At 35.4% G+C, this 16,272-nt stretch overlaps 1 protein-coding gene across 5 annotated transcripts in view; it reads right to left on the reverse strand.

The window, feature by feature from the left end:
• VPS8 (VPS8 subunit of CORVET complex) overlaps nt 1-16,272 on the reverse strand; it is a 234,791-nt gene that overhangs the window by 148,165 nt on the left and 70,354 nt on the right. For all 5 annotated transcript variants that reach the window (XM_019795771.2, XM_011220314.2, XM_034661727.1 and 2 more), the window contains one exon: nt 7,553-7,599. In XM_019795771.2, coding sequence (XP_019651330.1) covers nt 7,553-7,599 — 47 coding nt within the window. The remainder of the gene's footprint in view (nt 1-7,552; nt 7,600-16,272) is intronic.

Here is a 16,272-nt window from a genome sequence, read left to right on the forward strand (position 1 = left end):
TCTTTTTCCTATTTCAACTGACAAGTTAAACAAAAACGGCAACAATACTTGCATAGAGCTTTATATTGTGAAAACATTTTATATGTAGTATCTTAATGAATTCTCCCAATACTTTTACAACCAAGAAAAGTTGAATAAATTAAATTATTTGCAGAAAGTCACACAGCCAACAAGTGATAGAGTCAGAATTTGAACTCCGCCTTCTGACCTAAATCCTATTTTGAGTCTATTATGGCACACTGCTTCTTAAAGACAATGGTGATATGTCAGTGGGTAGTACAGTGAATGTGATGAAATAGAAAAAATATGAAAAAGGACTGTTCCTAGGGACACCTGGCTGGCTCGGTCAGTAGAGCATGTGACTCTTGATCTTGGGGTCGTGAGTTTGAGCCCCACATTCAGTGTAGAGATTACTTAAAGAAAAAAAAAAAAGACTATTCCTAATTTACCCTTTCCTCTTTCCTGATATCTAAATATTCCCAGCTGATCTCCAGAGTTAATATGTTTCTTTATCTAGTTCGTATCCCTTGCTTCCCAAAGAGTTTAGGTAGTGATTATTGATGAAGTGGAAGAAAATGTTCATTATTTAAAAAAAAAAAAAATCAGTAATCTACTTTCTTGCAGAAACAAATTTTTAATATAGTTTTTTGTTTTTTTTTTAAGATTTTTTAATTTCTTTATTCAACAGAGATAGAGACAGCCAGCTAGAGAGGAACACAAGCAGGGGGAGTGGGAGAGGAAGAAGCAGGCTCATAGAGGAAGAGCCTGATGTGGGGCTCGAGCCCACAATGCAGGGATCACGCCCTGAGCCGAAGGCAGACGCCCAACCACTGTGCCACCCAGGCGCCCCTTTTTTCCTTTTAATATAGTTTTAAGATTTTTAAATTTAGAAACAAATTTTTAAAAATTAATCTAAATGCACCACACTCAATAATTGTTTTATTTATTTCATATTTCTTCTGCAAACAGTGCATAAATAATTTTATACTTATCAGAGATAATTTCAAATTCTGCTTTCATGCATTATATAAGCACCATTCTAAGATACTACCTACTCATTTTGTTTAACTCACAATGTTTCAACGTGCTGAGACATCAGAGTTTACGTAGGTATTCCTATAGCATTGGATATATCACTTCCTTCCAGTATTTTACTGTCATGAGTGATGCGACAATGAAAATCTACATATAGTCTTTCCCATTTGGGGGACTTAATTCCTCAGTCATTCTACTTTTAGAAATTTATCTTAAGTCAAAAAATATGAAAAATTTTGTGGCATTTGAAATTATTACAAAATCATCTTCAAAAAGTATCACAGCACCAATTTACATTGCCACCAGCAATGTAGAATTATACAGTTTCACCAAACAATTATGTTTGGTTTTTCTACCAGATAATTTAGTAAGTGTAAATTAGGGGTGCCTGGGTGGCTCAGTTGGTTAAGGGTATGACTTTGGCTTATGTCATGATCTCAGGATCCTTGGAGCAGGCTCCCTGCTCAGCAGGGAGTCTGCTTCTCCCTTTCCCTCTACTGCTTCCCCTGCTTGTGCTCTCTCTCTCTCAGTCAAATAAATAAAATCTTTTTTAAAAAACATTTAAATTAAATAACATCGATCTTTTTAATTCTCTGATGACAGGCAAAATTAAATGTTTTCCATGTTCCCATTCATATATTGTACTACCTTGCTATCATTCACTTGATTCATTCATTCCCTTTTGTTGTTTAATATAAAAATTGTGCTCAGGCACCTAGGTGGCTCAGTCAGTTGAGCGTCTGACTCTTGGATTGGGCTAGGTCATGGTCGCATGGGCCCTGAGATCTAGTCCCTGTTGGGTCTGTGCTCAGCAGGGAGTGAGTCTGCTTGAAGATTTTCTCCCTCTGCCCCTCTCCCAGCTCGCACGTGCGTTATCTCTTTCTCAAATAAATAAATAAATTGTTTTAAAAAAAGAACTGTGGTAATTCTATTTACCTGCTAGGACTATTTCCTAATTTTCTACTGAATGTGTTACCTCTTTATATGTGTATCATGTCACTTGTGAAAAGTGGTAGCTGGTTCATCTGCAGGTTTGGTCTTTCATGACAAGTTCCACAAAAAGGTAAAGAAAGATTTTGGAAGGAGCAGGATGGGGTCCTTGCCTCATCTGAAGTCCAGGAAGGGGACAGATGCTAAGAGAACTGGCTACAAATGCACCAGATCCACATGCCACTTTTCAATAAACAGTAACTGCAATACCCTGGGAGGAAAATCCATACCCATTTATTTTTTTCCTCATATCCACAACTGTAATTTTTACATCAGTTTTCCCCTCTGCTTCATATTTTTCATGTTAGTTTCATTTTAATCAATAGTCCATCACATTTTTGTGATCCAATTACTAACCAAGTAAAAGACTGTGAGATTAATGAAACTTACTGCAACAAAGATAAAGAGTAACAAAGTAACTCTAATGAATGTAAAGAAAATGCCGTATTTGCTAGCCCTTCCACTCTGTACTGTGTTGTTAAAAACAACATGCTAGGGAAGATAATTATATATTTTAGTTCAACACCAAAAGCCCTACGGAGGAAAATTAAAGAGTGAAAAATTCAGTAAACAGAGCATAAAAGGTGACAAACCAGGCAGCCATGTAACAAATAGCAGCATGTAACGTTGGTAAGATTAACGGCAAAACTATATGTTTCTTTCTTAACCAGTCAGAGCCTATAAATAAAGAAGCAAGAAAAGTAAAGCTCAGCAACTCCTATTGGTATCCCTAATTTAAAGTAAAAATAAAACAAAATTCAAAGACATGTTCTCATCATTTTGGGAGAATATTTATTAGAGCATCAAAGAAGAAAGAAGAAAGAAAAGTACATACCAAAAAAAAAAAAAAGTGTTTCTTTCTATTTTTAGGAGTTATATTCCAGGGTGCTGCCTTTGTTTCTGTAAGTCCTAACTTTAAAACTGCTGTTTATCGCTTCAAACTTAGACACCCTGCAGCCAGTATAACACAAAATCCATTCTGACTAACAAGAGAGCCAAAGAGGTCTTCTTTCTACATAACTTCACTTTACATTAATACTCACATTAAAGACATTATTTGGGGTTTACAATTTATAACTTCAAATTGATAGAGAAAAAGGCCAAATTTACTTTCTGCATTATCAATTTTGCAGTTTTAAAAACATGAAGAACTCAGCTTTGATTATAAGGACAAACTCAGACTGTCAAACAGGGAGCAAGAGCATCAATCGTTAATATTTGCCAGTCTTTACTACATATATAACCAGAGCCAAACAAATAAATCTCCTGTAAATGTAAGCAGGACTTCATAAATTCAAAGCTGATTTGGGCTGCTCTCCTTATTTATAAAACTAATGGCAAAGTTCAAATGAACTATAAGAACTTATGTTCAAAATGCTCCATTTTCTGATAGAAGTATCACAGTTTGTGAAGATTTCCTTTAAAAAGACATGGCTTCATTCTGGTAATGGTTGTACAACTCTGTGAATATACTAAAAACTACTGGATTGTACACTTTAAAAGGGTGAATTTTATGGTATCTGAAATTATATTTCAATATAGCTGCTATAAAATAAAAAATGGCATGTCATCCTTTTCCCCCTAGCTTTGATGTTTAAAATATTAACATGCAGTTATCGAGAAAACAGTATCTAAAACATCCAGTTTCTCAACCATGCTTCATAATGATGATCTTTCTGTTTCTCAAACAATAACACTGATGTTGAACAAGAATGAACAAACACCCTGGCTATCAAAAGACCACTTCAGATTCACTTTAGATTTAACGGAAATATTTATGGTTCAGATTTATATATAATTCAAGTCATTTGAATGATGTCTTCTTTTTGGATATCTGCCTACAGTGATAGAAGCTCAAAGCAGTCAAGTGCATCTACACCCAGCACCTATTTTGTTTTGTCTTATCTTGCCTTTATTGAGAGAGAATTCACATGCAAAAACATAGAACCTATTTTTAAACAATGTTCAAAATCATGATTATAGTTCAAGTAAACTCTGGACCTATTTTCAAAATAAACTGAAGTTATGGCTACCGTTTTATAGGCAAAAATGACATATCATTAAATGTCCTATATAAGGCTTAAGATATATGTTTTGTCTAATACTAAAAAGAAAATATACACTACCAAATTGAAAGGAAATTGTGAAAGAAATCTAATTATGGAAATAAAAGTACAAGTCTTCAAAAAACTTCAAAAAAGTACAAGTGAATTTCCTGTCACTTTTGATTTGAAACAATTTACAAAAAGACTATAAAACCAAATTTTAACCAAAAAAGATGTCTATAACATACTGGTCAGTATGCCTTAAAGAGAAAAAGAAATGTGGTTCCTGCCACAGTAAAGGGATTTTACACTATGAAAGAATTCTTAAGTATAAATGGGAATATATAAATATATACACTAGTTCAATTACTGTTACTGCTGGATATGGGTTTCTATGAATTATGATACCGAAGTAACAGTGATCATGGTGTACTGGTTGTGGTACTCAGTTAAAACCGGTTCAGAATACGTATTGTGTTTATAATTGGACTCACATAAGAAACAGTATGTGAAAAAGGGGTGACTATAAACACAATGTATTCTATAAGATATTAAGATAAAAAGCATTAGGGGGCCAGGACTGAGTGTCTAAGTGATGACCCTAGAAGTGGAGGAAGTTACCTGAAATTAGCTGAGTATTAGATTATGTTTTGTAAAATTTTATTTGTGTTATGCACAATCTAAGCTTCCTTTTTTTTTTTTTATTATTTACTTACTTATTTATTTGAGAGAGAAAGAAAGAGCAAGTGAGCATGAGGGGGTAAGGGCAGAGGGAGAGGAAGAAGTAGACTCCCCGCTGAGCAGGGAGCCTAATGTGGGGCTCGATCCCAGGACCCTGAGATCATGACCTGAGCTGAAGGCAGATGCTTAACTGACTGAGCCACCCAGGTGCCCCCAATCTAAGCATTCTTTAAAGCAATCTTAATGTCTCAGATATTTTGAAAATTTGGGAATGTGGAAGAGAAGACCCTACACATTAAATGGAACCAAATGTCAAAGAAGATGGCATAAAGAGAGGGTCCAGCTTAGGAAGAAAGATATCATACTGGTATTTCTCTCTGAGATCTCCAACAACAAATACCGTATTTGTTTCTGACATAGCCCAGAAGAGAAGATGTTAAGAAGTCAGGAATATATTTAATGGAAGGAAAGAAGCTGGTAATGAAGAGGGAAACTGCCCACAGCAGGCCCAGGCCAGGAGGCCCCAGAAGATGGAAAGTTATTAACAATAAGCTAGAATAACCAGAAGCCCTACCGGGAGCGAGAGATAACCAGCCGTTTCTGCTTCTGTAAACAGGCCTCCCGCCACAGGCTCCCTGCACGACTGTTCCCGCCTAAAGCAGCCCCCCCGTTTAAATCCACCTACCAGCAGTCAGCATAGCCCTTGTAGCCTGACTGCCTGCAGTCCCCTACACAAGCCCCGTAACCCTGTTGCCCGGGGCCCAGAATTTGGAGCATGAGCTCATCTGGGTCCCCGGGCGTAAAATAAATCCGAGTTCTCCTACTTCTCCAAGCGTCACTTGGTCTCTCGCCAGTCTGATTCTTATTTTTCTGCAACAGTAAAAGCAAAGAAATAATAAATAGATCCTAATTTGGTAAAACTCTAGACCAGATCTTAGCTTATAGGTTATATGCTATGATTTAATGAAGTAATTATTGCATTCTCAGCCAGTCCATAGAGTACATAAAGTTGGAAATATTTCTTTTTCAAATCATATAAAAAGAAAAACTTCTTTCAGAAAGTTTTGGAAATAAAACAATATTTCTGAAAGAAAGAACCTATTTTTTCATTTTCCCTATATAATCCTCCATCTTACAACTACCAGGAGCATTTTAACTTTACATCACTGTGAGAGTAGTATTCACATATTCGAGATAATGACCGTAAAGCACCCTGCAAACCAAGAGGCAGAATTATTTCATTAATTCAACCACCAGGTACTGGATAGCTACTTTGTCCCAGGTACCATCCTAGGTGGAAATAATCCATTTTATAAAGATATGCCTTCCTACTCTAAACAAAATTCAGTCTTAGGTACTTTATCTCATAATTATGTCAACTTGAAGATTTGGGTTGATTCCAGTATTTATTAGTATTAGGAATATCTCTACATCTCAAATTCCTCATCTGAAAATGAGAAAAATATTACCTTACACTGCAATTATGAAGATTAAGTAAAATATGTAAAACTGATACATAAACTATTGAGCTGCTTTAAAAAATAAATAACAAGGAAGGGAGTATGAAAAGTGGGGTAAACAGAAAAGAAAACAAAGTTACGAAAAGCTATCATGGCTCTTAGCTTTCTAGAAAACTGTAATTAGCAATACAATTCACTGCCCATTAGCTAAAAGTTAACTAGCTGTTCAGGAGATGCAAAAGTATTTCTGGAAGTAGACCCGAGGGAAATTTTTCCCTTAGACCCTCATAGAGGAGAAAATGAGTAACACAAAGCACTGTTTTCAACAATATCCCAGCCATGAACACAACATACTCCACTGGATAGTAATATATGACACTGTAGAGCTAAAACATTGAAATGGACTTTAGTAAACAGAAGCTATAGCTCTTCATGACTTAATGGGCTGACATAGCAAATAACTGCCCTCTTGATAACGTTCACCGGTACTTCCAAAGTATGATCCAATGTTTTATGATTCAGGCTACCTGAATATAAATTCATGAGTCAGGTCAGTGCTGTACATGGTTTGAGGAGTATCTGCACTGGATCCTCACAGTTGTCTACCACTCAGAAACACACTAGTTGTTAAGAGCAAGAACTCAGGAGCCAGACTGCCTGTTATCGGAATCCCATCTTTGCTCCTTAGCTTTGACGAGTACTTTAATGGCTTTCTGCCTCTGCAACCTATGTAAAATGAAGAGGGTAAGAATACCTACCTCACTGTTACAAAAGTTAGATAAATTAATGTAAAGGGCCTACAACAATACCTGGCAAGAGAGGAGCTATTAAGCGTGAAAAAACTGTGAACTAGAAAAGATTGGTTAATTTATATAGTTACTATTTAAACCAACAAAGCCAAATCAAGAGTTTATTTATACTGCTATCTTTTCAACAAAAGCCTCTAAAAACCAACACCAGAAGCACTCTAAATTTTGCCCTTTTCTGGGTGGTGTATAAAACTGTGTTTTAGTGATTGTTCATTAAAGAGGGTATATAGACAGGACATGAATCATACACTTTAACATTTAAGATCTTTTAGTAGGATTGCTCTTTTGTTAGCTATGTTTGCCTCCACTATCTGGCCACACAAACACATAGATGATACACCAACAGCATCTATTTTGGAGAAGTTAGTTTTACTAGGTAAATTAACTTAAAATTGTTAATCAAATTTCTGTAAATTAAAACTTTCTTAAAAAACATATCCAAATTCATAGACTTTGCAACAGTAAATTACAATATAAGCAAGAAGCAATCTGGGTTCAAAATAATTGAATCTGACAGGCAGTGTATACTTACTTTCGCTCCAACAGCAGGCAGTAATCAACGATGACAGGCACCATGTCCTGAAGAGAAACCATAAAGAAAGCATCAGCACCACACCTCTGTCCCGTGGACCCCTGGTTTGACATCATCAAAGCGGTCGGCTTAAGACACTGGTAAACTGTTGGGAGAATATAACTTCATATCATGCTTTTGATAAGTAATTTGGCACTAGGTGTCAAAAGTCTTGAAATTGTGAAAAGACTTTTACCCAGTAATTCTATCTGGAAATTTATCCTAAATACATTTAAGGAAAAAAAAGTGTTTAATGCATTAAGGTATTCACTGAAGATCTATAACGAAGCAGCAGAAGAGGGAGGAGAGGAAAAAACTGGAATTAAATATACAACATGGGAAAGTCATTAAATAAATTTGCTAGTTAAATATTATGTAGGTATCACAAATTTACAAAGAGTTTACAACAACATAACAAACATTAGGTGAAAACTATGTATTTATCTCACAACCTTATAAAGAAAATTTGCAAAGGAAAAGAAAAAATATGAAGAAAATACATCAAATTGATAACAGAATACAGTTCGTCCTGTTGGTGGCTCAGGTGATTAAGGTTGTCCATATTGTGACAAACAATCCTCCAAACCAGCTATTTTGAGGTTGATTTAACTTCTCGGTTTCATAACACTTTGATTGCTTTAAATTCATCTTGTTTAGACTTGTATCAAGTGAATGGCAACCCATAATTTTGGCCTTTTTCAAGAGAAACAGTTTGAGGGAGAAACAGAAGCTTATTATTACTGGAAATTGTCAAGTAACCAAGCATTAGATTTCAGTAGTACACTTTCATTTTCTGCTGGCTGCAGGGAAATGGTTTCTTTAAAAAAAAAAAAAAAAAAAAAAAATCCTAGAAGGCCTAAGTTCTAGGCAGAAAAAAATCCCACCAAGGGAGAAGGCACTATGTGAAGAAGAGAATACTACATGCTAACTAACACTTGTTTGACAAAACAAATAAAACTGAGGAACCCTTATTATTTGAGAGAGGTATCAGAAGGACCTACAATCCTGAAAGAATTATGGGGTTATACATAACCCATCCATTCTGCTTCCTTTAGTCAATATTCTACTGATAAAGCCCTACTGAAGATGTGCTCAAAACAAAATATTTTAAAGCACCACATGAAATAATTCACCATGAGTAAACATCAACGGAACTACAAATAGCAGAGGTGGACTTCTAAAACTTCAAGTATTATGAGAAACTATTAAACATATTTAAAATTATTAAATGCAAAAATTAAAGAAGTGCTTGGTCTAGTACTAAGTACTAAGGATACACTTACTAGAGAGATTAATGGAGAGTGAAATCATCAGATTCATACATTTAGCATAAATCACTGTAGTGATTTTATGATGGGAGGATCTGGAAAACCAAAATTGAAGGTAGAAGGCCATTACAGCAGTCAAAGTGAAATGGGGACTAAACTAGAGTAGTGATGGTAGACCTAAAAGCAGACAGAATTAAGAGATATTTATAAAGTAAAACTGGAGCTTGGTGACAGATTGGTTGTGGGTTGGACGGTATAGGAAGGAGTCTATGATAACTCCTTAAGTTTCTAGCTTAAATGATGGTTGAGTGTAGATGTCACAAAATGAGATAAGGAATATACGCAGAAGTGTTAGAAGAAAGAAGCTAAGTGCAGTCTGGACTATGGCAGATTTTAGGAACATCTTACTTAGATGCTGAATAATAAGAAATTGAGTAATCTAAAACATCAGGGTTAGAATTATAGATTTCTAGGGGTGCCTGGCTGGCTCTGTCGGTAGAGCGTGCAACTCTTGATCTCGGGGTTGTGAGTTCGAGCCCCATGCTGAGGGTAGAGATTACTTTAAAAAAATTTTTTTTAAGATTAAAAAAAAAAAGAATTATAGATTTCTAAATCATGAAAGGAAACAATGTATATGAATAAACTTGTCCCAGGATAATAGATAGAACTAGAAACCAGTGGACAATGAACTAATCCTAAGACTCCATGTCCTTATGATATGGTCAGAGGATAGAAACAAAATCCAACTCAAGAACAATCATAAATAAGAAGGGCACACAGTCACAGATAGCTAAAGGATATAGAACTTCAAAAAGGAAAGGTGATCATCACTGTTTAATACAGCACTGGAGATGGTAAGATCTGAAAAGTGTTTATTGGATTTAGAAATTTGGATATCATTGGTATCTTTAATAAGTGGGTGTTTTATCTTCCTGATTAAACAGTAGGTACAGTGATAGGTAACATCCAGCCTGCAGACAGCTGAGTGGTAAATGTAGTATTTGGTGGTGTGTGAGAAGGGAGGGAGAGAAAGAGGAGGAAGGAGGAGGGGGAAGGAAAGAAGATAAAGGAGGAAGGGAGAGGAAAGAAAGAGGAAACATCAATATATGTATAACTGGAACCCATGAATAAGAAAACTCCACAATTCAACAGAGCAAACACTTCAAAATACAATTCAAGAAAACTTCCCTGAAAGGAAAAAAAAAAAGAATGGGAGAAAGACTTAAATTCAGATATGGAAAGCACACACCAAATGCTAGGGGAAAAAATGGCCTTAGAATGTTACACTGACATCCAGTGCAGTCACGTTACTAGATTTCAACAGGTAAAGAAATAGCCAGAAGAAATGAACAGTTAATTATGACAGGGGGAAAACATCTGCCTAGCCTAGGATTTCCCCCACAGTGGTATTCAATGCCAGAATGTCATAGAGCAGTATCTTTAAGACCCTTATGGAAAGTCAAAATGTGTTTCAATATAAAAGCTAGAGTCCAACAATTTGAACATGTAACAACTCAAAGAATACTGTTTTCCTGAATTTTTCTTGATGAAAAAGCTTCAGCAACTAAGAAATTGCCAGGGAGACCATAGCAGAAGCAACGGTCTACATTTAACAACAAAAGTAAAATAAACTGATATCCTCTGACGATGAGTAAAAGATTTATATTAAGACAAACTGGGAGAAGAAAGAAGGTAGGAGGTAGAAAAGATTCACTGGCTTCATCTGTAAGGTGGTAGCCAAAAGATATCCTTTAAAGCTCACAATTAAAATTGCAATTAAAAGCCTGTTTTAACAGTATAAAAGCAAATACTGAGATAATGGTTAAAATGTGGTAATGAAGAAGGGGTTGAGGTGAAAGGAAGAAGAAAAGATATGCTAATTTTTATCACTGCAAGGAACAATGCCCAAAGAAATAGAGGATCAAGGGAACTATGCCTTTAGGTATAATCCTAAAGGTAATCACTATAATTAAATACACACTCCAAAAATCAGAAGTAATGCACAAAATGGTGAAAGGCTTCTTTAAAAAAATAAAAACAGAATACATTTGGCTTACCTCACTTAAGATTTTCATAATAAAATCTGAAAAAAGCAAAAATCTGAAATCTCAAAAAAGCAAACCCCCAGCTCTATATAGGAAACAAATAAATACAAATACAAAGTGATCCAGAAAGACTGAAAATAAAAGGACAGGCAAAAGTATACCATGCAAAGTAAAATCAAAGGATGTAATGTTTCTAGCAGATTAAGTAAAATTCAGGAGGGCAATTACATGAATAAATCAATCATAGTGAAGATAAACTTCCTCTTTCTATAAGCTAAATTACTCTATAGTACATACTAAATTATACAACGCCAACATTCATAAAGCACAAGACGGAAGGAAAAATAGAGAAAAGTGCACAATCCAAAAGGCACTTTGCTTCTCACAGTCCATGAGAAATCAGGTGGAAAACAATGAGTAAGGGTTTACAAGATCTATAAAAAATCTGATTGATAATGAAGTGTTCTCTGAAAACACACAAAGCGCTATATTTCAAATGCTCATTGAACACTAATGAAAACTGTCCATACACTGGGCCACAAAGAAAATCCAAATAAACTCCAAAAGGTAAAATCAGTACACACAGTATCTGATCATGATACAATAAAACCAGAAAGTAATCACTTATCAGAAAATAAGGTGCTTTTCCCACTTAAAAATAAACTTTCTCTAAAACTCTTCAAAGAATGAATACCAAAGTTGAAGATTATATATAAAGACAATAATGAAAGTGATACATATTGAATTGATAGCCTTAAGTCTGTAAATTGACATTTTTAGAACACTCTATCCAACAGCATCAAAATATACATTTTTCTCAAGTACATAGAACATTTACTAAGATAGATGATGTATTTTAGGCCATAAAACAAGTTTCAAATTTAAAAAGATTCAAGTCATACAAAGTATGTTCTCCAACCACAATGGAATTAAATTAGAAATTAACCAAATAAAGAATGACAAGATGACATCACTATAGATTCTCCACACATAAAAAGGGTAATTAAAATGTCATGAGCAACTTTTCCCAATATATTCAACAACTCAAATGAAATGGCCAAATTTCTTTAAAGATCTAATAGAAAATACCAACCCTACTCAAGAAGAAACAGAAGAAATATATAACCTCCTAAAAATTTGCACTGGTAGTTAAAAACCTTCCTACAAAGAAAACCCAAGGCCTTGATACTTTCAGTGGTGAATTCTATTTAATACTTAAGGAAGGAACAATGTCAATTCTACAGACTTCCATAAAGTTGAAAAGCAGGGAATAATTCACAAATAATTCTATGAGGCCAGAATTACATCAATACCAGAACTACACAAAGACATTACAAGAAAACAACAGACCATCATTCCTCATGAACAGATGTCCTAATAAAACGGATGATACATATTAACCATATGACCTTATCCCAGGTATGCCAGATTGATGTAACATTAAAAAAATCAATACAATTCACCATATTAACAAATGAATAAAGAAAAACTGTATGATCACCTCTGTAGACACAGAAAAACAATTTTGACAAAAGTGAACAACATTCATTCCTAAAAATAAGAGAATCATAGAAAATTAAGAATAGAAATTCTTCAACCTGATAATGGGCATCTTTGAAAAACTAAAATAGCTAGCATCAAATTTATAAATCAAAGACTGATGCTTTCCCACTCACCAGAACAAGACAAGGATGTCAACTCTCAAAATTTCTATTCGGCATCATGCTGGAGGCCATAGTAGAGCCAGTAGAATAAGGCCAGAAATAAAAGACATCCAGATCAGAAAAGAAGAAATAATTCTGTGTTTATTTGCAGACTACATGATTATCTATGTAGAAAATCTGGGGGAATATACAAAGAATTATTAGAGCTAATAAAGAAGGAGTTTAGCAAGATTGCAGGATGGAAGTTCGATATACTAAAATCACCTGCATTTCCATATACTAGAAACAAACAAGCTGAAACTGAAGTTAAAAATAAATAAATATTTACAATAGTGTAAAAAAATAAATACTATGCAACTACCAAAGTGAAAAAAACACATTCTCTATGAACCAATATAAAAAGATCTCCAAGATATATTAAGTGGGAAAACAGTACAAAATCGCAAATACAGTTTCCTATTATTTGTGCTAAAGAAGGAAAAAATATGAATGGGTGGGTGGTTAAAGCTGTGTATATTTGGTTGTATTTACGTAAAGAAAATCTGGAAATATACATAAAAACTTAGTTACAATGGTGAGAGGCAGGCAGGAACTGGGCAGATGGCATCAGGGTGGAGACAGACTTTTCACTGTATACAATTTCATACCTTTTGATTTTTAAATCATACAAATGTATAATTAATACAAAAAATTAAATTGAACGTTTAAAAAAAATAGACACAGGTAATACAACAATGTATAGTAAATCTCAATGCTACAGAAGTAAGCAGCTAGAACACAGAGACAAGGATATACACAAATATGGCAAAGCTATATTTATATAAACTATATTTACATAAACTATATTTATATAAAGCATCTACTATAGGCCAGGGACATTGCTAGCTGTTAATGATACAGATTTAACAGAACAGACGTATCTTATAGTCTGGTACAAAGACTTTTTTAAAGTAGTTAACAATGAAGTATGATGAGAGTGAAGAGAGGGGAAATATGAAATGTCAGGGAAACTTACAGCAAGGAGACCTTACCTAAGTCAGCCTTCCTTGGAATGGGACATTTAAATGGATACCTAAGAGACAGCAGTGACCAACCAAACTAGAGGGAAGAACGTGCCATCCAGTGAGAGGGAATAGTAACTTGAAGGAGAGTCCAGACATAAGAGACATCAGAGAACCTTGAAAACAGAGAGACAGTGTGACCAGAGCACAGAAAGCATAAATTGGCACTGGATGAGGGAGGGAGAGAATGTGCAAGATTCTGGACTTTATTCTAATGTAATGGAAACCACTGAAGGGGCCTGAAGCAGAGAACTAAGATTAAAAATTAAGAATTGTGACACTATTGCAAGTGGTTTAGTTTTAGAATACATGTGTAGACTTTAATTACTTCTTTGCAAATCTCTACTATATGCCACTCCCCAACTTCCATTCCCTGCAGCACTTCTTAGTTCTCTTGGCCTAAACTATGATTCCAAATTTCTGCTCATTCCCTTCTCTTCCATTATCCAAGAAACCTTGAAATGCCTTGAAAAAAGGAGACATTGGAGACTTCCACTTCCAGGGAGCTAGAGCAGACATATTTGTTCCTATCTCTCCTACTAATATAACTAAAAACCCTGGACAATATATACAACACAGAAGACTCTGAAAGATGGAAGAAGGCAGACATAATAAGGACCTCAGGACCTAAGGAAAGACATAGTGGTGAGCTTCCTGGTTCCTTTTTACCATATAACCCGGACTTGGAACTGAAGAAGCTTGGCAACCTGGAAATGCCCATGCACACAGACAGAAAAAGGCTCAATGAAAGCTACTCTCTCTAGCCAAAAAAAACCCCAAAAAACCAAAAAACCTTGTAAAAATATCTGCTCTATTTTGGCCAAACACCACAGAAAAAACTGTGGCCCCACACACACTGTGACAGTTAATTTTATTTGTCGAGTTAGCTGGACCACAACATACCTAAATATTTGGTCAAGCAAATTTTTAAATGAGATTAACATATGAATCAGTAGATTCAGTAAAGCAGATTGCCCTCCCTAATGCAGAAACATCTGCTCTTCTTGGGTCTCAAGCCTGCCAGCTTTCATGATGGAACTACATCATTGGATCTCCTGGTTTTCAGGCCTTCAAGACTTGGACTGGAACTACACATCAGCTCTCCTCGGTCTCCAACTTGCCAACTGAAGATCTTGGGACTACTAGCTTCCAGAATCAAGTGAGCTAGTACCTTATCCTCTCCCTCCCTCTCTCTCTCTCTCTGTCTCCCCACACACACACATACATACACACACATATTTTTTATGGCTGAAGCAAAAATCATAATACTGTGTGATGTGGTTCTATATATATATACATACAGATGTATATATCTATATATTATATCCACTATTGGTTGTTTCTCTGGAAAACCTTGACTAATACATCCATCCATGTCAGCAAAAGCTGTGTGGAAAAACCTAGATTTCCACCCTCCACGGCATATAACAAGGTACCCCAATTCTCCCTCCACCGAGTAGGATGGTATCAGAGAAGTCTAAGAAAGTGAGGACTTTCAATTCCAACAAGGCAGTGACAAATTCCTCCTCCTCGAGGCCATAATGGAGAGTGCTAGTGGAATTCATGTAATGAGGCCCAATGGGGTGGTGTCAGAGGAGACTTATAAAAGAATCAGAACTTTCACCAATGCCCAATCCAATGGTAGTGATGCTACTCTCACCATGAGTCAATGGAGGCCACATAGGAAACAGTAATGAGGCATTCCCATCCCTAACTAGCCAGTGAAGTATCAGAGAAGACTTAGTAAGGAGCAGAACTCCCATCTCCGTCCAGGTGTGAGGATGAGCACCCTCTATCAGGTATCAATGGAGGGGAACCTATACTTCTACCCCCACCTAACGGTAAGAAGGCAGGACCCATTCCTTGTCAGAGCTGTATCAGAAGGAAGCAGCTAAAACAGAAGTTTAAACAAGATCTCGAGTCTCACAACCTAACACTCACAATGTCTACGTTTCAAAAGGAAATCACAAATCATACCGAGAACCAAAAAGATCTCAAACTGAATTAAAAAGTGATAATCAATAGATGCCAAGACTAAAATGACAGAGATGTCAGATGATCTGACAAAATTTTTAAAGCACCCATGATAAAACTGCTTCAATAATTATAATTACAATCTTAAAACAAATACAAATATTTCACCCAAGAAATAGAAGATATAAAGAAGAACCAAATGTAAATCTTACAACTGAAAAATACAATAGCTGAATTTTTAAAAAACTCAAAGGACTCAAGAGAATAATAGATGGTTCATAGGAAAAAATGATTTAACTGGAAGAAAGAACAAAGAGAAATTTCCAATCTGAAGGAGAAAACAGGCTGGAAAAAAATAAAAGGAACCGATACTCAGGGACGTATGGTACTAGAACAAAAGACCTAATGTGCCATCAGAGTCTCAGAAATAGAAAAGATAGAGAGTAGAACTGAAGAAGTACTTGAAGACATATGGCCAAAAATATCCCAAATTTGGCAGAAGACACAAATACACAGATTTATCCAAGTATGATCATTCTAAAGGAATCCACACTAAACAGATTTCCAAACTTCTGAAAACTAAAGACAGAAAAAACCAAAAAAACAAACCCAGAAATCTTCAGAGTGGCATCAAAGAGATGACACCTCAGCTATAAGAAAAACAATTTG

Source organism: Ailuropoda melanoleuca, chromosome 1, assembly GCF_002007445.2.
Source record: "Ailuropoda melanoleuca isolate Jingjing chromosome 1, ASM200744v2, whole genome shotgun sequence".
Taxonomy (NCBI): domain Eukaryota; kingdom Metazoa; phylum Chordata; class Mammalia; order Carnivora; family Ursidae; genus Ailuropoda; species Ailuropoda melanoleuca.